This window comes from Drosophila melanogaster, chromosome 2R (genome assembly GCF_000001215.4).
Source record: "Drosophila melanogaster chromosome 2R".
Taxonomy (NCBI): Eukaryota; Metazoa; Arthropoda; class Insecta; order Diptera; family Drosophilidae; genus Drosophila; species Drosophila melanogaster.
Genome location: NT_033778.4, coordinates 4690455 through 4710671, shown reverse-complemented (window position 1 = coordinate 4710671; position 20217 = coordinate 4690455). Strand labels below are relative to the sequence as shown.

The window sequence follows — 20217 nt, the reverse complement described above, 5'->3', positions numbered from 1 at the left end:
ATCAATATCGGAAAAAAGTGGCATCAGTATGTCAGAGAATAAGTCATTCAGGAGGGTCTGTTATGTTTTGGGGATGCGTAGCCTTCACTGGCTTGGGAGATTTGGTTCCTGTTGATGCAACCATGAATCAACGAAAATATTTAGATGTCCTTAATAATCATGCATTCCCCTCTGGTGATAAATTGATTGATAAATTCATACTTCAGCAGGATAATGCTCCCTGTCATAAGGCCAAACTGATTATGCAGTTTCTGAAAGATGTTTGCGTGAACACATTGGATTAGCCACCAACATAATAGAACATAATAGAAAACCTCTGGTCATATATAAAAGAAAAAAAGGCGTGCAAACTTATCTAGAAGTCGTGAAGAAACGATTTTGAAAATTCAAACCTTATGGAAGGATATTTCAATAGATTATATCCACAGCTTGGTATAGACGCTAAGAGAGGGTATATTTTTTTTATTAATTTGTTATAATTTTTTAGTTGACTTTTTTTCATTTTGTATAAATTCGCTCAAATCCTTTTTCCCCATGTTTACAACAGATCCATGCGAACTAATTAAATGTGATGTCTAAATACTTTTGCCATCGCCCAAATTGTTGGCTATCTAGCTTTCTTATAAGCAGAAGGCTAATGGAAACGGTAAACGACAAAACATACCATTCGCGTGTAACTGTAATTGAACTCTTTGTTTTAATAGTGTCTAAATACTTGTGACCACTCGTGTATACAAATATCCTGCTCGAATATTGCAGATATAGAATGTATTACATATATAAGGGTTTGTCTAGTTAATAGCTTAATTGTTCTATTTTTTCTATAAGAGGATAGTGTAATAATTTTCTGTTTTTTTATTCTATTCGTTGATTCGATGAAAGTATGAAAGTTAAAAGTATATAACAGAAAGCATTTAAGACCCTGTAACGTATGTCCCTTTGTACCCCTGTCCGGCCGTATGAACCTCAACTAGATTTGCAGACATTATGACTCCTACGCTTCGCCAGTATATATATTCTTGATCAGGATCAATAGCCGAGTCGATCTGGACATGTTTTGCCATATTTTTGTATTATTTAGGCATACTCTCCGGTAATCGTAATTTTTTACGATTTCGATTTGGCAATTTTCACAAAATGTTTGCTATCGGAATGTCTTGTAAAGAGTAAACAGTTGTGTAAACTGTTAACCAAACAATAGAGCGGCCAACTTTTTCACAGTTTTAATTCCGTTCGCAACTACTTTTTTTCTCCACTTTGACCATTTAAGTAATTAAATTAAATAATATTATTTACAAAGCTTTTTGCTCTCCTTGAAATAAATTAATGAATTATTGTATATTTTATAAGCATTTATACCTGCCTGTTTCTTTTCACCAACAAGATGCGTAACGGCATACGATTTTTTGGCCCATAATTTTTTGGTCGTGGTTTTAGAGGTCGCTCCAGGCTCTCTCGAATTTTTGTTCGAGAGCGAGAGAGCGGAGAGCGCTACAGCGAACAGCTCTTTTCGACGTATACAGTGATAGCAGGCAATGTATGTGTGCACACGTATGCTTATGCATTGTACCGCGTTAGGCCTTGGACTCGAGTTGGCCAAGGGCGCAGAGGTCGACCGGTAACGGTGCATGCACAAAGAGGACGCACCGTGAACTAACGGTACAACTTTTGGACCTTGTACCCGAGCGGGCCGTGCGCAAAGGGGAAATAACGGGATCCTCGCGGCCTATAAAGGGACGGCGCAAGTGCAGCTCGAGGCAGTCAGTACGCGAGGATTGTCGAGGAGAGTACCGGCGCGAGTCGCGCGGTCAGCGTCTGAAGTCTGAAGGCGGAGGAGTAGGAGGCAGTCAGTGAGACAGCAAGATCGCACGTGGAAGAAGATAGTGCGTCGGAGCGTTAAAGGAAGGAGTTCGGGAGTGAGAACGCGCGGTCAAGTCGGAAATAATAAACAGTGGAAGCGTCGGGCGGCAAGAGGCCCGAAGGACATGGAAGGACGATCACCACAAGTAAAGAGCGATCCTGGGAGTGGAGGAGAAGGATATGGCGTGTCTGAAAGGGTCAGTGAAGTCAGTGGCCAGCAAAGGGTGTTTTGCCAACGTGGTGTTATTAGTAAGAGTAAAAATATCACCCGGTGCCTGCTGTGCAATAACCGTTTGGGTGAGTGGACGCACAAGCAACGATCGACCACAGGTCATTTTTTGTGCGCATAAAATTTGTATGGCTGGAAGCGTGACGGGTCTATGAATGAAGGGTAAAAGGGAACACCCAAAAAAAATGTCGTGCACATGTTTTTGCTTTTTGATGTACTCAATGGGTGCCACCCATTTCGAACATTAATTTTTCACACGCCGCAAACTAAATACTCTAATGACTTATATAAAGTCATTTTTGAAATTTATTATGTGACATTATGTACATGGATTCGGCTATTACTACTTCTAAGCTATATTTAAGTAATAATAAAGTTAAGGCAATGCAAAACAATAATTTTTTAAATGGTGCCAACGGATCAAAAATAATATAGGTTTAAAGTCTAAGAACTTCTAAGATGAAGAGCACATTTTGTCAAATTTGCAATGCATGAGCTCTCTCCGCTCTCTCGTTCTTGAAAAAAAATCCGAGAGAGCCTGGAGGGACCTCTAGAGCCACTCCGAAAAAATAGTATGCAAAAAAAATGTATTGTCTTTGACTCGGCTGTTTACGAGACACCCAAGTATTTTCGGAAACACCCATGTGTTTAACGGTAAACCAATAAGTGTTTTTGTTACTCATCCCTTGTTAGGCCTTTTCCTTTTTCTGACTGTTTGCCTTCTCTATCCTCTGTTTTGAGTGGCAAGTGTGATTGGCACCCGCGACGCAGAGTACCGTATTGATTCGGGTGCGCGCACAACCGGGTGCTTGTCTGCACGTGCAGATTTATACCCAAAATTGTTGGCTGTCAGTCGAGTGGCAAAAAATGCAGAACCCTTGCAGTTCTCGCGTGCGTACACTAAGTTGTTGTACAGTGGGGGAGTGAGTACACCATATTATATTTTGGCTGTGAATGAAGTAAACATGGGCGGAAAGGAAAACGAAACTCGCTGAACGACCTCGAAATGAACAATGAAATGCAATGAAATTATGGTTCCCAAAATAATGTTTTTGCGTACTAATATTCATATTTTAAGTACAGAAACATTTTTAGCTTAAAAACAAGAAATAAAATGAGAAAATTTTTTTAAATTGTTCAAAAGTGTGGGCGTGACTGGTTTTGCGGCTTTATGGCGTTAGAGTGCAAATCGATAGAAATTTACAAGACTAATAAAATGTGAAAGAATATCAACACATTTATCAAAAGTGTGGGCGCGGCAGTTTTTTTGGCTTGTGGGCGTGGCAACATGGGTCAACAAACTTGCTCTGTGTCTTTGTCTCAAGAATCTGTATGCCTAATCCCAACCCTCCAGTTTTATAGTTCCTGAGATCTCGACGTTCATACGGAGAGACGGACATGGCTAGATCTTCCTTCTGCCTGCTGTTACATACTTTTCAACGAATCTAGTATACCCTACCCTACCCTACCCTAGTATACTCTACGAATAACGGGTATAAAAAATATAAATAAAATACTTCTGTTATTACCTTTTATAAAAGGGACGTATTACAGACAAACCCTGCTGAACCCTGCCTATGTTCTGCCGCAAATCCACTCTGAAACTAAACCTTCGCCAACATCATTTAGGCCGTACGAGAACACAAAAGTCATGTGGCAGCGAAAACCAAAACAGGGTCCAGGCTGTGACCTAATAACTACAGAAATGATACTGTTACTTCCGTACTGTGCTATTGAGGTTACCTGAAAACTCTACAATGGAATCGGAGGTCTCTATTATCATAATGATACCAAAGCCCGGGAAAGATCACACGATTCCGTCACCTTACAGACCAATAATTTTATTATCATACCTGTCTTAAATATTAAAAAAATGTCTTCTATCGCGCATAATACCATATATGGAGACTCCCAACATTATCCTAGCCCATTAATTTGGTTTCAGAGAAAAACATGGAACACGGACATGTTAACAGATTAACATCAGAAATTTGCAAAGCCTTCGAGCATAGAGAATATTTCAGCGCGATTCCTCGATGAATCTCAAGCATTCGACCGCGCCTGGCTCAAAGGTCTCATTCATAAAACAAAAACACACTTGCCTGGGGATACACGCATAAACTCCTTGAGTCGTACCTCTACAAAAAAGCCCTCGCAGTGAGGTGCAACAAAATGATATCCGATAACTACACTATCGAAGCTAGAGTCCCACAAGGCAGCGCACTTGGTCCAACCTCTGCACAGCGGATATATTGCAGCACGATATTCCTCGATGTATCTCAAGCATTTGACCGCGTTTGGCCCAAAAGGTGTCGTGCATAAAATCAAAACTAAAACTTACTAAACTCAAAACTTATATTTGAAATTAAAACATTCACTGGGATATCGGCATTCACGCAGTAAAGGATAATATCGACAAGCAAAAAGCGTCCCACCACCATAATTTGTCTGTTACTGTGACTGTCATTTAGTTAATAGTATATGATATGAACAGAATTCTCGTAGAGTAAAAGGGTGTACTAGATTCGTTGAAAAGTATGTGACAGTCAGAAGGAAGCGTTTCCGACCATATAAGAAATATATATTCTTGATCAGAATATATAGCAGAGTCGATCTGGACATGTCCGTGAGTTCGTATAAACGTCGATTTCTCAGGAACAAAAGCAGCTAGAGAGTTGAGATTAAGCTTACAGTTTCCAAAAACATAAGCGCAACGCAAGTTTTTTTTATTCATGTTGACATGCCCACAAAGCGCCCAATACTGACGCGCCCACACTTTGGGACAGTTTTAACATTTTTTATTTTTTTTCACCATGTCTACCGATATTTCAGAAAAATTACCAAATTTCGCGTTCGCATAGCCACTAGCTGAGTAACGGGTATCTGATAGTAGGGAAAGTCGATTATAACATCACAACAGAGTCGATCCGTCCGGATGAACGTCAAGATCATACATATTCTAGAGACATAGACACAGCGCAAGTTTTTTGACACATGTTGATACGCCCACGAATTATTCGTCTTGTAAATGTCTATCGATTTGCCAAAAAACTTTACCACGCACACTCTAATGCACACACTCTATTCCCCAATATCTATCGATATCCCAAAAAAAAAAAAAAATGATTCGTATTCTCACTAGATGAGTAATGGGTATCTGATAGTCGGGGAAACTCGACTATAGCAATCTCTGTTGTTTTCTGTAGTATTTGGGATACGTGTATTCTAGTGTAATTTGTTGGTGTTGAAAATTTCACACATTACAAAATAGGTTTTATTTTCGAGCGTTAACTAGCCCAAAATAATGGCACGTTCTGTGAATTGTGACCCTCCAGTCACTTTCAGTGTTACCCAGTGAAGGCAAAACCTTTTCACTCAACAGCCAGTGGAAGTTCCTGAAATGTGCGGACAGATGCCCAGCGGGAGCGTGGCCTTCAAGTATCACACTATGAAGCCATCGAACAAATCGGACCTTAGCGAGGCGTTAGGGAAAGCGGTTATGATGATTTTTGAAGATTTTCTGATAAGCAATAAAAGACGCTTACATTCAATTCAAGCTCTTCAAATTCCAAAATCACAAGAAATTCAAGCATCCCAAAATCAACTATATCTGCCAATCAGTTCTTGATACTTTCGGATATGGACACAGACGATGAAGCAAATTTTATTTATCATCTAACCAGCCTCAGCAACCACAACCACGTTAGTATGAGCTCCAGCAACATCAATCGCAACACCAACCAAGTGTAGAAAAACTGGCTCTCCAGCAACAGTTCTAGCCCAAATCAAGCCTCTGACAGCAATAAAATTTAACCGTTTCACAAACCCCCCCAATTGTGGTCAAATATTGTGAATCTCTGAACGGTATTTTTAGACTCATAGATAAGATTGTTCACCCAACAAAATTTTCCATCACATGCCATTTAGATAATTCCATTTCAATCCTCTCTTCAGACCAGATGCGCTCAGAGCTTTTACGAAATGGACATTAAGGCAAGCCTTACCTTACGTGGCCACATAGTGCGTTTTATCAATAGACCTAGAAGCCGTTCCGACAAAACAAAGCACCTCCCAAAACTCCTTCCTCAACCTAGTCTTTGTTGAATTAGAGCCCGCTTCCAGCAATAAGGAAACACATGCGTAATCATACAGCTAGCTACAAGGGCGCTTTGTTACGGGATCGTTGGCGGTGGTTCTGAGCAAGCAGGTCAGCACCAATGGACAAGGTGCCGGCAGCTACACGAATTTCCCCCAATAGAAAGTAGGAACCGGAAGCACAACAAAGGAGTCGCAACCAGCAGACGCAGCAAACAATGCAGGATACAAATATTAGACCCCATCAACATCAAGGTGCCCAACTTCAGCGGTGCCCAATTTCATCCCATCAACTGCTAAAATATCATTACGATCAGTGATGGCAGCAGCGATTAGAACAAATGTTCATGCGATCTGATGAAAAAATGTCGGCCCTTCTCACACAGCTTGACATAATGTTCCAAATAATGATGTCCATGATGACTCTCATCATTGGCCTAATATCTTAACACGCGCCAGAAACCGCTCAAGTAATCTTCTCTCCACTCATCAAACTCAACCATTAGTCTAATTGAACTTAAAATCGGCATGTGGAACTCCAATGGGCTGACCAACAAGCCTCTGGAGCTGGATCTGTTTGTTCAAAATCATCACATTGATATTATGTTGGTCAGAGAAACGCACTTCTGCACTCAGACATACTTCAAGCTTCATGGATATGACATTCTTCAATCAAATCATCCAGCTGATCCCGCTAGTAATCCTGATCAAGATTATATATATTTATCGGTTTCTTTCACCTGTTACATTCTTGTCAAGGAATTTAGTAAACCTAAACCTTGTATATTCTTGATCAAGATCAAAAGCCGATGTGGCCATGTCTCGATGTCAGGAACTATAAAAGCTAGATGGTTGAGATTAAGCATAAAGATTCTAGAGAAATAGACGGCTTCAACTGCCCTAAACTGTCACGCCAACACTTTTCAAAAATGTTTAGATTTTTATTCGTTTCATTGTTTGTCTTGCCAATTTTTATCGGTATACCAAAAGCGCTGGAGCCACTCCCACTTTCAACGCCCAACGCCCAAAACATTTTAAATATTTTCTCATTTTGTTATATGAGTATTACATAATGTTTTTGCTTGTTTTGAGCAATCTATCACCTTTGTAACATTTCTGATTTTTATAACCGTTACTCTCATAGTAAAAGGGGATACTTTATTGGTTGAAAAGTATGTAACAGGTAAAAGAAGCGTTTCCGACCACTGGACTTAGGTTAGATGCATGTTTTTTTTTTAAATCAAAATCAATTATTCATTTTCATGCTTGTTCTCATTGTCCGAAATGCTTTTCTTATCAAAGTTCGAATCATGTTCGAAAAAAAGCTCACAGCTGTTTGATTTGCGAAAAAATAACGGTACATTCGAAGATTCTACAAATTTCTTTGGAAATCACACGTGTTTTCGGTTGGTCATTGAATTAGACGCAACTTAACTTTCATCATATTGCGTGGACAAGTGTAAACTTTTGTATTGAAAAAAAAAAAAAAAAAAATAAACAAAAAATAAATTTTTGTTTCCGAGCTACATTTGAAAAAAAAAATGGGTTAAACTGCTCTTATTGGAACGTCAAAAAGTAGACTTCCTACACTCGCAAGGGTTGTCCAATCGGAACATTGCCAAACAGATAAATCGCAGCTACAGAACTATTGACAGATATTTGAAGGATCCAGAGGCATATGGGAATAACTTCAAAGGAAAAAAATCACTATCAAAACAAGCAGAACGCCAAATTGTTAGAATTGCTTCGAATTCTACTAAGTCTGCTGCTAAGATCAAGGAATTGGCCGGAGTAAGAGCAAGCTTATCAACTCTTCAGCGTACAATCAGAAATTCAGAACACCTGAAGCGTCTAAAAATCAAGAAAAAACCCCCCTTGAATGTAATACGCAAAGAAAAACGGCTTTAATTCGCGAAGGAATACATTACGTGGAATGTCCAATCTGTCACTCGTCTAAATGATTGGCGTTCACTGATGAAAAATTATAAAAAACGTTTTAATTTAGATGGCCCGGATGGATTTCAATATTATTAGCACGATTTGCGGAAAGATGAGCTATATTTAAGCCGCCAGCATAGCCGAGAAAGGGGAGTAATGGAGTGGGGTGCTATCACATTTTATGGAACAATTGACTTGATTTTTATCGATCAAAAGATGAACGGCGATCAAAACAATGTTGGAATCCGTATTTACAAAATTAAAAGATCTTTGTGGACCAATTCCTTGGAGTTTTCAACAAGACAATGCTCCTATTCATAATTCTCGAGTAGTAAAGTCCACCATATTCTCCAGATCTTAACATAATTGAAAATGCTTGCGGTTGGCTGAGACGGAAAGTATACGAAGGAGGAAAGCAATACGAAGACAAGGAAGCATTAACTGCAGCTCTTAAACGTGCTTAAAAATTAATAAGCCGACGTGGGTCTATTCTAATGACCAAGAAAAATTCGCCTTATTTTGACTAGCTTTAATAAAATGTTAGAAAAACACAATTTGGTTAAATATGTATAATCATTTCAAAATTATATTAAAAGTATCACTAATAAGAAATGTTTTTGCATATCCACTTCTTTTCTATCGTCCTTTGATAAATAAATATGAAGCAAAGTTGTATGCAACTCAAGGTGCGTCTAACCTAAGACCAGTGTATATGTATTCTTGATCAGGATCAATAGACGAGTCGATTGGACCCTGTCTGTCCGTATGAACGTCAAGATGTCAGAAACTATAAAAGCTAGAAGGCAAACAGATTCTAGAGACATAGACGCAGCGCAAGTTTATTGACCCACGTTGACTTTAACAAACACAAAATGCCCAGAACTGTGACGCTCTATCTATCGACAGAGTCTATCGATTCGCCAAAAAATGATTTGCTACGGCCACTCTAATGTCCTAACTTGAAAAAATTGAATATTTTGTAATATTTTTTATTAGTCTTGTAAATTTCTATCGTTATGCCAAAAAATTTGACACGCCCGCTCTAACGAACAAAATCTGTCGAACAAATCACGTACACACTGTGGAACAATTTTTAGTATTTTTTTTTTGTATTTTATTCCCCAACATCTATCGATATCCTAGAAAAATTATGAAATTTCGCGTTCGTTTTCACACTTGCTAAGTATCGGGTATCTGATAGTGGGAAAACTCGATCGGGAAAGCAATCTCTTTTGTTCATTGACAATACATTGAGCTTAATATAAATATATTTGTTTATTTTTTTAAGGTGATTATTTAGATACGTCGGATTCTGGATCGTGCGATGAAAGTGATACCGATACAAACAAAAAGAGAATTCACTGTGTGGACAGCAATGATTTCGAACTAAATATTAACATCTATAAGGCTTTAGAAGCAAGAAAGCAATATTTTATCAACAAAATTAAGCCATTTTCAGTTTTTGGCGAGCAAAACCACTCGTCAAATCAACACATCAAAACATACATAGATTATAATAACGCACAGTTAATAGCACAATATCTGGCCACCAAAAGGCCCTTCAGTCAATCTTTTGATGGATGCTTAAAGAAAATTATATTAGTTGTTAAGTGAGTATATATTAATTGCTGTATATATTTAAAGTTTTACTAATTGTACATTCCTGGTATAACACAGTGAGCCATCTATAGCAGTAAGGACACGTGCAATGAAATGTCTTGCCAACATAGTGGAAGTTGATCCATTGGTTCTAAAACGAAAAGATATGCAAATGGGAGTTAATCAGAAATTCCTAGACACAGCTATTTCGGTACGAGAAGCTGCAGTAGATTTGGTTGGAAAATTTGTTCTAAGTAATCAAGATCTAATCGATCAGTATTACGATATGCTGTCTACTCGTATTTTGGTAATATACAAAAAAAAAAAAAAAAAAAAGTTTAATTTAAAAAAAAAATGTATTTTAAAGGATACTGGTGTCTCCGTACGGAAAAGGGTCATTAAAATTTTGAGAGATATTTGTTTAGAATATCCAGACTTTTCAAAAATTCCCGAAATTTGCGTTAAAATGATTCGACGTGTTCATGACGAAGAAGGCATACAAAAACTTGTCACTGAAGTTTTTATGAAGATGTGGTTTACACCTTGTACTAAAAACGACAAAGTGAGTACTACTTAAAATTTTAAGTATTTAAAAAAATATTTTTAACAAAAGAGAAAGAAAATCGTTTCCTATTTTATAAAGTATATAGTCTGGATCAGGATCACTAGCCCAGTCGATTTTGAAATGTCCGTCCGTATTAACGTCGAAATCTTGCGAACTTAAAGATAGAAGCTTAAGTTAAAGCATACAGGAGGAACTACCCCTATCGCAAGTTTGTTTGTTTCCAGATGTTGCCACTGTAACGCCCACCAATCGAAAATACTGTTTGTTTTCTTGTTTTCTGTTTTCTTGTTTTTATTAGTCTTGTAAATTTCTATCGATTTTGTTGTCACTTTAACACTCACAGGCACTCAACTCGTAGAGTAAAAGGGTATACTAGATTCGTTGAAAAGTATGTAACGAATCACGAAGTACGAACGAAGCGAAGTATATATATTCTTGATCAGGATCAATAGCCGAGTCTATCTAGCCTTCTCCGTCTGTCCGTATGAAAGTCGAGATCTCAGGAACTATAAAATTCAGCGTAAGTTTGCTGACCCATGTTGCCACGACCCCTCTAGCTCCCACAAATCGCATAAAACTGTCACGGCCACACTTATAAAAAATGTGTTGATATTTTTTCACATTTTTTTTAGTCTTGTAAATTTCTATTGATTTGAAAAAAAAAATTTCAACGCCCACTCTAACGCCCTAAAACCGCCAAAAACTGCCACGCCCACATTTTTGAACCATTTTTCGATCTTTTTCATAATTTTATTAGTCTTGTAAATTTTCATCGGTTTTCCAAAAAAAATTTTTGCCACGCCCTAAAACCGTTCAAACCGGTCACGCCCACACTTTGGAACAATTTTGAATTCTTTTTTAATTTCTCATTTCATTCCCCAATATCTATCGATACCCCAGAAAAATGATGAAATTTCGCGTTCGCTTTCACACCAGCTGAGTATCTGGTATCTGATAGTTTTTTTTTTAATTTTTTTTTTGTTATTACTATTGCCATTTTCTACTACAATTTTAGAAATATCGATTTTTGTTTGTTTATTGACTTATAATAATAAATTTCCAATTTACCTATGTCTATTGATCTAATAATTCCTCCCTTACACTTTGTGTAAGGGGTATCTGTTAGTACAGATAGTATCGTTTACAGCTATACAAAGTATATTACTTAATGTTTATTCTTAATGGTTATTTAATTAACGTTTAAATAATTCTTACTCCATAAATTGTTATTTAGATTGGAATACAAAGGAAAATAAATCATATAATTGACGTGGTAAATACTGCACATGATACTGGAACTACTTGGTTAGAGGGCCTTCTAATGAGTGTAAGCTAAAAATATAAATAGAAAACGTATTATATTTCATATTTATTTTACCTTTAATGTAGATATTTAAGCCAAGAGATAATATGCTAAGGTCTGAAGGATGCGTTCAAGAATTTATTAAGAAGAACTCAGAGCCACCAATGGATATTGTGATAGCTTGTCAACAATTAGCCGACGGACTAGTTGACAGACTAATTGAATTGGAAGATACAGATAACTCGCGAATGCTGGGTTGTATTACCACACTTCATTTACTGGCTAAAGTGCGGCCCCAACTGCTTGTTAAGCATGCTATAACAATTGAACCATATCTCAACATAAAATGTCATTCTGCCACAGCCGCCAAGTTCATATGTGCAGTTGCAGATATTCTCGAAAAAGTAGTTCCTCTGGTTAATAATGCCAGTGAATCCTTTTTAGCATCGTTGGAAGAGCATTTAATGTTATTGGTTGTTTCACGAAATCAAGCCGAAGTTACTAGCTGTGTTTCTTGCTTGGGAGCACTTGTGAATAAGATTACACATAACTTTAAATTGATCCGCGACTGTTTTCAAAAGTAGGTATTAATCTTTATACCTTTTACGTTTAATTTTTAAATTTTTAAAATATTTGTCTATGCTTTGTTAATCCTATTTCAATAATCTTCAGCATTATAGAGCTAGCTTAAAATATAGTGCGGGCCGGTTAAAAATAAAACGGCGATCGTAATTACGATTATAAAATATTAAGAAACGATTCAGTCTGTATAATATAGATATCTTAATATTATTAAGATAAGTAAGCATCCGATTGATGGCATGACTACATTGTATATCAATACAATTACTAACTAACACTAAACTTCAATTCAGCAAATACGAATTTCTCTCTTCTCGAGGGCAATGTCTAATACAGTCTACGACGATTTTGTCTGTAATAACCATTCTTAACATACATACTTACGAATACAAACAATTTTTGTAACAATATTTTGAAACTGATCCACCCGGGCGCATGCCACCAAATGTCGCAAATAATTTTCAATATACCTCTTATAAAAGCAATACTTATAAAAGCGTGCCGATCTGGGTTTGTCCGTCTGTCCCATTATTTATCTTTCTGGCATTCCACTTATTATACGTGCAAGTCAACCCCATCTAACACTAAAAACAGCCACGCTCCCACTTAACTTTTATATAATATTTTATTTTATTACATTTTTTTATCTTGCTAATTGCTATCGAAATGCCGAACACAGTTTGGGCAGTGTGGCCAAAGTGAGTGTAACTTTTACTTTTGAAATAGTTGTTTATTTTTTATTAGTCTTTCAAATATTTATCTAAATTTGAAAATCATTACATACACCCATTCTAACGCCCTTATACTACAAAAAGCTGTCAAGCCCACAATTATGGAACATGTGTTGATCATATTTTGTATATACCGTTATATGATACCTTTTACACCTGTAACTCGTAGAGTAAAAGCAAAGACACTAGAATAACAAGATGCGTAACGGCCATACATTGGTTTGGCACTATGCAGCCACTTTTTTGGTGACGGCCGTTTCCGCTCGCTCCCGCTGAGAGCATAAGAAATCTAAAAATATAATTTGCTCGCTTGTGTGAGTAAAAACAAGAGACGAGAACGCGTATATGTGTGCGTGTTGTGCTAGAAGACGATTTTCGGGCCGAAATCAATTATGATCGAAAAAACGAATTTACATTGTACATATTAGGGTAGTTTTTGCCAATTTCGTAGCAATATGATAAAATAAAATAATTTTTAAAAATTCGCGCCCTGACTATTATAATTTTAAAGCTTTTTAAATTTGTTTGTTAAAATTTGTTATGTTTAATTCTAATTTGTCTCTCATCTGAAAATTTCTTAAAAGCAAAATATTTTTTTTGAAACACTTTTAATGTTAATGTTACATCATATTAAGTCAAATGATTTAATAAATATACTAAATAATTAAATATGATAACTGTTTATTGCAAAAGTAATATCAAAGACACTAGATTTATTCTAGTGTCTTTGCTTTGTTCATATCTTGAGGCACGAAGTGCGGACACAAGCACTCAACAATCATTGCCTTATTAATTTTTCACACGCCGCAAGTTGAATAACTCTAATGACAAATATTCTTATATAAAGTCATTTTTGAAATTTATTTTTGTGATAATATGTACATAGATTTGGCTATTTCTAATCTATTTTCATATAATAATAACGTTAAGGCAATGCAAAACAAGAATTTTTCGCATGGTGCCAATTGATCAAAAATAATATAGATATAAAGTCCAAGAACTTCTAAGGTGAAGGGCATATTTTGTCAAATTTACAATGCATGAGCATACGTATGCACACATACAGTTGTCTGCTATCACTTTGTGCGTTGAAAAGAGCTGTTCGCTGTAGCGCTCTTCGCTCTCTCGCTCTCTAACAAAAATTCGAGAGAGCCTGGAGCCACCTCTAGCGCCACGGCCAAAAAATCGTGTGCCAAAAAATCATATGGCGTTACGCATCTTGTTATTCTAGGGTCTTTGGTAAAAGGGTATACTGCTGTTGAAAAGTATTTAACAGACAGAAGGAAGCGTTTCCGACTATATAAAGTGAATATATTCTTGATCATGTTCAATAGCCCAATCGATCTAGCCATGTCACTCTGTCCATATGAAAGTCGAGATCTAAAGAACTATAAAAGCTAATGGGTAAACATTCAGCATACAGATTCTAGAGACAAAGCCGCGGCGCAAGTTGGTACACCCATGTTACCACGGCCACCCATGTTATCACGGCCACCCAAATTAAAAGAGCCAAAAACTACCACGCCCGCATTTTTTAAAAATTGTTGTATAATTTTTCAGAATTCTATTAGTTTCTTAAATTTCTAGCGAATTGCCAAAAATCATGTTGCCACGCCCACTCTAACTCCCTTTATCCGCCGAACCGGTAAAGCCCACCTTGGACCAGTTTTTAATTTTTTTCTCATTTCATTCCCCAATATCTATCGATATCCCAGAAAAATAATGAAATTTCGCGTACGCATTCACACTAGCTGAGTAACGAGTATCTGATATTCGGGCGACTCGACTATAGCATTCTCCCTTGTTTAGCTTCCATTTATTATATAAATTAAGTTTTAATTATTGTATTACATATATAGCAACCGGCAACATATATATTTATATATAGAGTATTGCGATTACGGACTTATCTATAACATTAATATCATTTATGAAAAGCTGGTGTAAATTATAAAATAAGAAGGACTATACTATAAGAAGGAATAAGAAGAAGGGAATTGTAAAATCTGTAATGATTTAAAGACTGGGGATGCTCCATGATAGTTTTGGTATCCTTACAATTAATGTAGATAATTAAGTAATGAAATTATAAAACCGAAATGTGCCTTCTGTTTTTATTTAAAATTATTAAAATGTTTACATCAATTTATTTTTTGTAGATTTTATCGGGTTCTTGATGTGTCTCGAAGTCAAGTAATACAAGGAAATAACAGCGTAGATAATATATACACTCCCAGCTTTCGGCGAAGTTTGTTTACGATCGGAATACTAATGCGATATTTCGACTTTAAGTCTCCTATTGCGTTAGGTATGTAAATTTTTTTTATTAATTTCGGATAATTTTATATGTATATTTTTTTTAGGTGAAACAAATGATGGACTTCCTGTTTCTATATGTGAGGATGTATTCCATTGCTTGATGTTCTTCTGCCGTTGTACTAATCAAGAAATTCGAAAGCAAGCACTTATTTCGCTTGGATCATTTTGTGTACTAAACGATGGCTACCTTACAAGATCCGAACTTAAAAATTTGTATTGCGAAATTTTAAGTTCAATAGCCAACGACGCCGGCTTTAAAATAATCTGCATGCGAAATATTTGGATTTATCTAACGGAATCTGAAATGTTTATGCACAATAAGGAAAAAGAATGTTAGTATATTCAATTTTTTTTATTTAATTTATCCGCTGACACATGACTTGGACTTATTAAACAATAAGTAAGTCCAATAAATCTAATATAAAAACTTAAATTTTATTACCGTTACTCGTAGAGTACAAGGGTGATCCGTTTAAAAGGATGTAACAGGAAGAAAAGAGCTTCTCCCTAAAAAGTATATATACTTGTGATCAGTCGATCAGGTCATGTCCGTCTTTCCGTTTAAATGCCTCGATATCAGGAGCTTTAAGAGATATAAAGTTGAAAATAAGCATGCTAATTTAAGAGGCATAGCCCCAACCCAGCAAAATTTTAACATTTTTTCTACCACTTCTACTATATGGTTCTCTCATGTTTTAAAATTAATAACAAATGTAACAAGAAGTATAATAACCGACGTGGAATGATCATCTTCTCCAGGGATTCTGATTAAAAATTATTGAACATTAATACGATAATAATAACAATAAGATTATAGCTTAACTATTTTATATTTTTCTATTTTTCTGTGGGATGGAATATTTTAATATTACAGGATTTTGACTTACATTTTGTTTTTCATTAGAATCAAATATTTTTTTAGTCTTTTATTTGGTCAAGCAAGGGTTTTACAATTCTCGACTGTACGGATCTGCTTTTTCCCCTTAACAGCAGTGGTGTCTAAGCTTAGGATCACCTTATACCCCTTGGAAACAGTAGGATTGTTGATGACTTGGGCAGAATTTCCATTACCGATTTTCTAGTAGCCATAAAATTCGTATATGCTACTGGCATATTTTAATTTTAATCTTGTTAAATGTTGTTAAATAAACATATTTTTGATTTTTATATTCATCTATCCATTCAGATATAAATGATCCAAGTCTGTATATTCAAGAATATATATATATATATATATATATAGTCAAGAACTAATTAAAGACGAGAAAATGAGACGGGCAATATTATTGACATACAAAATTTAACATTTTCAAGCATTAAAACTTTTTAAGACTTAATTACATAAATCAAATAAATCAGCTATTAAATGACCACTCTTCGGCGATAGTTTTCGTGAAGTTTTTTTTAATGAATTTTTATACCCGTTACTCGTAGAGTAAAGGGGTATACTAGATTCGTTGAAAAGTATGTAACAGCAGAAGGAAGCGTATCCGACTATAAAAAGTATATGTATTCTTGATCAGGATCAATAGCCGTGTCGATCTAGTCATGTCCGTCTGTCCGTATGAAAGTCAACATCTCAGGAACTATAAAAAAGGTTGAGATTCAACATACAGATTCTAGAGACAAAGACGCAGCGCAAGTTTGTTGACCCATAGTGCCACAACCACTAGCACCCACAAATCGCACAAAACTGTGTTGATATTTTTTCTCACTTTTATTAGTATTGAAAATTTATATCGATTTGTAAGAACAAAGTTTTTGCCACACCCGCTTTAACGCCCTAAAACCGACCAAAACTATGTTAGTTTCGTAAATTTTTTACGTACATACATATATTTCAACGAATCTACTGTACGCATACGGAAACAATAAAATCTTACAATCTATGGAGTTCTACGTTATTAAGAATAATATTATATAGAAAATCTTTTGTATAAATAAACTTTCATATTTAATGATTACAGGGGAAAAACAATCAAAACACGAAGATCTTAAGGAAATGAACGACGTTTCGTCTGGCATGGCAAGTCGAATAATTCAACTATATTTAGAAGAAATTCTTGAATGCTTTCTTAATCGGGATGACACAGTTCGGTTATGGGCTGTCAAAGTAATACAGATTGTCCTCCGTCAAGGTTTGGTTCACCCTGTTAGAATGGTTCCGTATTTAATTTGCCTGAGTACTGATCATAGGATAGAGGTTAGTACGAAACTTAGTTTTTTAACTCTAAATTCTTACCTTAGTTTTTAATTCTAAAATCTTAAATAAATATTTGTAGTCTGCTCATCGAGCTGATGCCCTGTTGAAAGATATTGATAAAACATACTCTGGATTTGTTAATATGAAAGTGCAATTCGGGCTACAGCTTTGCTTTAAGCTACAAAAAATTTTACAAATAAACAACAGAGGGAAACTGGAAATAATTAGAGGTTATGCGTAAGTTATTCATAAAATATTTCTGAATCTTTATACTTATTAAATATTATACAATTTAAGGAGTCGTGGACCAGATAATACAACTACCGCTTTAAACGATTTTCTGTATACACTTCTTCGCACTACTAAACCGCAAAGGCGTGCTTTGGTGCAAACAGTTACAAAACAGTTTGACGATCAGAAAACATCATTACAACAAATGTTATATATTGCAGATAACCTGGCTTACTTTCCATATGTAGTTCAAGATGAACCTTTATATCTAATCCATCAAATAGATCTTCTAATTTCTATGGCTGGAACACATTTACTTGCTACATTCAAGGAACATATAAAACCAAGCGACAAGGAAGGAGATGTTTTAGAAGATGATGATGACGTAGAAGATCCAGAGGTGTTGTTTAATAGATTGCCCGAAGATTTGACGGAAATTATTAAATGTATAACATCTGCTCAAGCATGTATGCTTCTTTTAATACTGAAAGATCATCTGAAGGAAATGTATGCGATTACTGACAGTAAAATTTCAAGATATTCACCTTCCGAACAAAAATTATATGAAAAAGCCGTAACACGTAAAAGTGTTAATGATTTTAACCCAAAAACGACTATTGATGTTATAAAGAAACAAATGTCGCAAGAGAAATTGAGTACGGACATTAATTTTACACTGACTAAAGAGGAGAAATTGGACCTTGTTGTTAAATACCTTGATGTAAGTATCAACACAAATAACTTTCCAATATTTTCTAATTTAATTTTAGTTTAAGCAACTGATGCTTAAATTGGATCCGGATGATGGAGACTCCGATGCTGATGAATCCCGCGACAAAACAATGTTAAATATCTCTGCTTCTTCGGATGGAGTGGCATTCTCTAGTTCAGCAAAAAATTCTCACTCCGCTTGTGATGGATACTCACTAACAGTCACGGTAAGTCCCAAACAAGAAAACGCTCTTACTTAGAATTTATTTTCCAAAATATCTCGTTCTTTTTTTAGGATGTGGTTGATGTCCCAATGTCTCATATTGCGAAGGCATCTATGTTGACTTCAAAACCTAGTGGTCGCAAAACAAATCCTGTGCGAACTAAAAAAAAAAGAAGAAAAATTGATTCTACGGATGATGAAACCAGTGATGCGGAATATGCCTGAGTGAACAATTATAATTTTGTGTATTGAATAACATTTAAAATTTTCTTTTTAGTACATAAGAAGAAGTCGAAGCTAAGCAACAATAAAATTACATGTATATTACAAGACAAAAACAAAAAAGATAAAAATGAATTGCATTAGTTTGTAATAACTTGATGAATAAAATAATTATTCCTCTTCTATGCCATACAATATGTTTTTATATAAGAAAAAAATATATATGTGGGTTTTTATTATTAATACTTTTAAGTGTTTATGGATCAATTATTTAAGAACACCATCGTCTTGTCGCTCTTCTCTTCTGTTTCATACTAGTGGGGAGTGGGTAAACAGACAAAGACCAATCCCATATATATTTATACACAATCAAATAAGGTAAAAAAAAACGCTTGGCTATTGTCCAATGATTTGTCCAATTATAATAAATTCAAAGTAATTTAAAATTTATAAATGTGGTTTTGAGAAAACTTCATGTATATAAAACGAAATGAGCATTTAGGTTTTTTAAGACCTAAATTAATAAAATTATTAAAATAATTCATAAAAAAGCAAAAAATATAAGCAGGGGTGCCACAGAATGCACTTGCGCTTCAATTTCAAAAAATTTCAATCCACCGACTATTTGGCGGAACCCGAAAGCACTAATTACATCCATAAAACGCACGTGAATTGCTACAAATCTTTATATATATATATCATAATATAATAATGATATTCCAAATAATAATATTAATAATGATATTAATATAATAATAATATTCCTAATGATATTAATCATTAGGAATTAGTGTCACTGCAGCCACAGTGACACCGCAGTCGCGACAGATTATCGTTAAAGTAGATGGTCGGTCGGCTAAAGAACTCTTCGTTGGATTTCAATGGCCGCCACCCGATCATCTCACCGAAGGGTCAGCCAATCAATATGGCCACGCTCTTAGCTTAGCTCGATTCCAATATTGTCCTATTGGTCTAAGAGGGTCTCGATGGATCTCATGCGTTTGAAGTTACTGGCACCGACTTTAGTGGACCATATTTCTACAAGCTCTTCCGTACACCCGCTGTGTTAAGATCATTAGATTTTGAAAATTCACCTATGAAACAGCCAGAGTCTGATGCAAAAGGAGGGGCACTTCCCATTTAAGTCAGACTGAATGCAACAAAGAAAATGCAGTTCGACAGCGGTTGTAATTGTGCAAATGAAAATTCTACTCCAGTAATTGGCAAAGTTCATCGGTTGGGCATTGACTTCCAAAATTGGAGAAATGACCGAAGTAGTCCAGAGAAAGCCCTAGCCCGGTATAAAAAACCTCAGCCCACTATAGATAAAGATTTCGTGTCCAGGGTGAAGGGGTTATAGTTATAGAAGTCCAACTATTATAGAGAGAGGTCCTGCACAAAATCCG

At 35.7% G+C, this 20217-nt stretch overlaps 1 protein-coding gene across 6 annotated transcripts in view, besides 21 other annotated features; it reads left to right on the top strand.

The window, feature by feature from the left end:
• Positions 1-499: part of a mobile genetic element that runs on past the window's edge.
• Positions 1-700: part of a mobile genetic element that runs on past the window's edge.
• Nipped-B overlaps positions 1-19000 on the top strand; it is a 37346-nt gene extending 18346 nt beyond the window's left edge. For 5 of the 6 annotated variants that reach the window (NM_001169581.2, NM_001169583.2, NM_001042986.3 and 2 more), the window contains 12 exons: positions 9411-9732; positions 9800-10028; positions 10089-10283; positions 11521-11613; positions 11676-12169; positions 15062-15210; positions 15266-15553; positions 17189-17424; positions 17504-17661; positions 17722-18376; positions 18426-18593; positions 18662-19000. In NM_001169581.2, coding sequence (NP_001163052.1) covers positions 9411-9732; positions 9800-10028; positions 10089-10283; positions 11521-11613; positions 11676-12169; positions 15062-15210; positions 15266-15553; positions 17189-17424; positions 17504-17661; positions 17722-18376; positions 18426-18593; positions 18662-18814 — 3140 coding nt within the window. In that variant the 3' untranslated portion in view covers positions 18815-19000. The remainder of the gene's footprint in view (positions 1-9410; positions 9733-9799; positions 10029-10088; positions 10284-11520; positions 11614-11675; positions 12170-15061; positions 15211-15265; positions 15554-17188; positions 17425-17503; positions 17662-17721; positions 18377-18425; positions 18594-18661) is intronic. The other variant, NM_001273774.1, reaches the window with a different exon arrangement.
• Positions 879-1016: a mobile genetic element.
• Positions 1017-1054: a mobile genetic element.
• Positions 1379-1566: a mobile genetic element.
• Positions 1567-2007: a mobile genetic element.
• Positions 2085-2978: a mobile genetic element.
• Positions 2333-2680: a mobile genetic element.
• Positions 3444-3498: a mobile genetic element.
• Positions 3756-3823: a mobile genetic element.
• Positions 3862-4341: a mobile genetic element.
• Positions 4607-5281: a mobile genetic element.
• Positions 6878-6954: a mobile genetic element.
• Positions 6965-7055: a mobile genetic element.
• Positions 8833-9356: a mobile genetic element.
• Positions 10335-10473: a mobile genetic element.
• Positions 10657-11245: a mobile genetic element.
• Positions 13080-14141: a mobile genetic element.
• Positions 14160-14705: a mobile genetic element.
• Positions 16635-17022: a mobile genetic element.
• Positions 19001-19646: 646 nt separating the features above from the next.
• Positions 19647-19856: a mobile genetic element.
• The last annotated feature ends 361 nt before the right edge of the window (positions 19857-20217 follow it).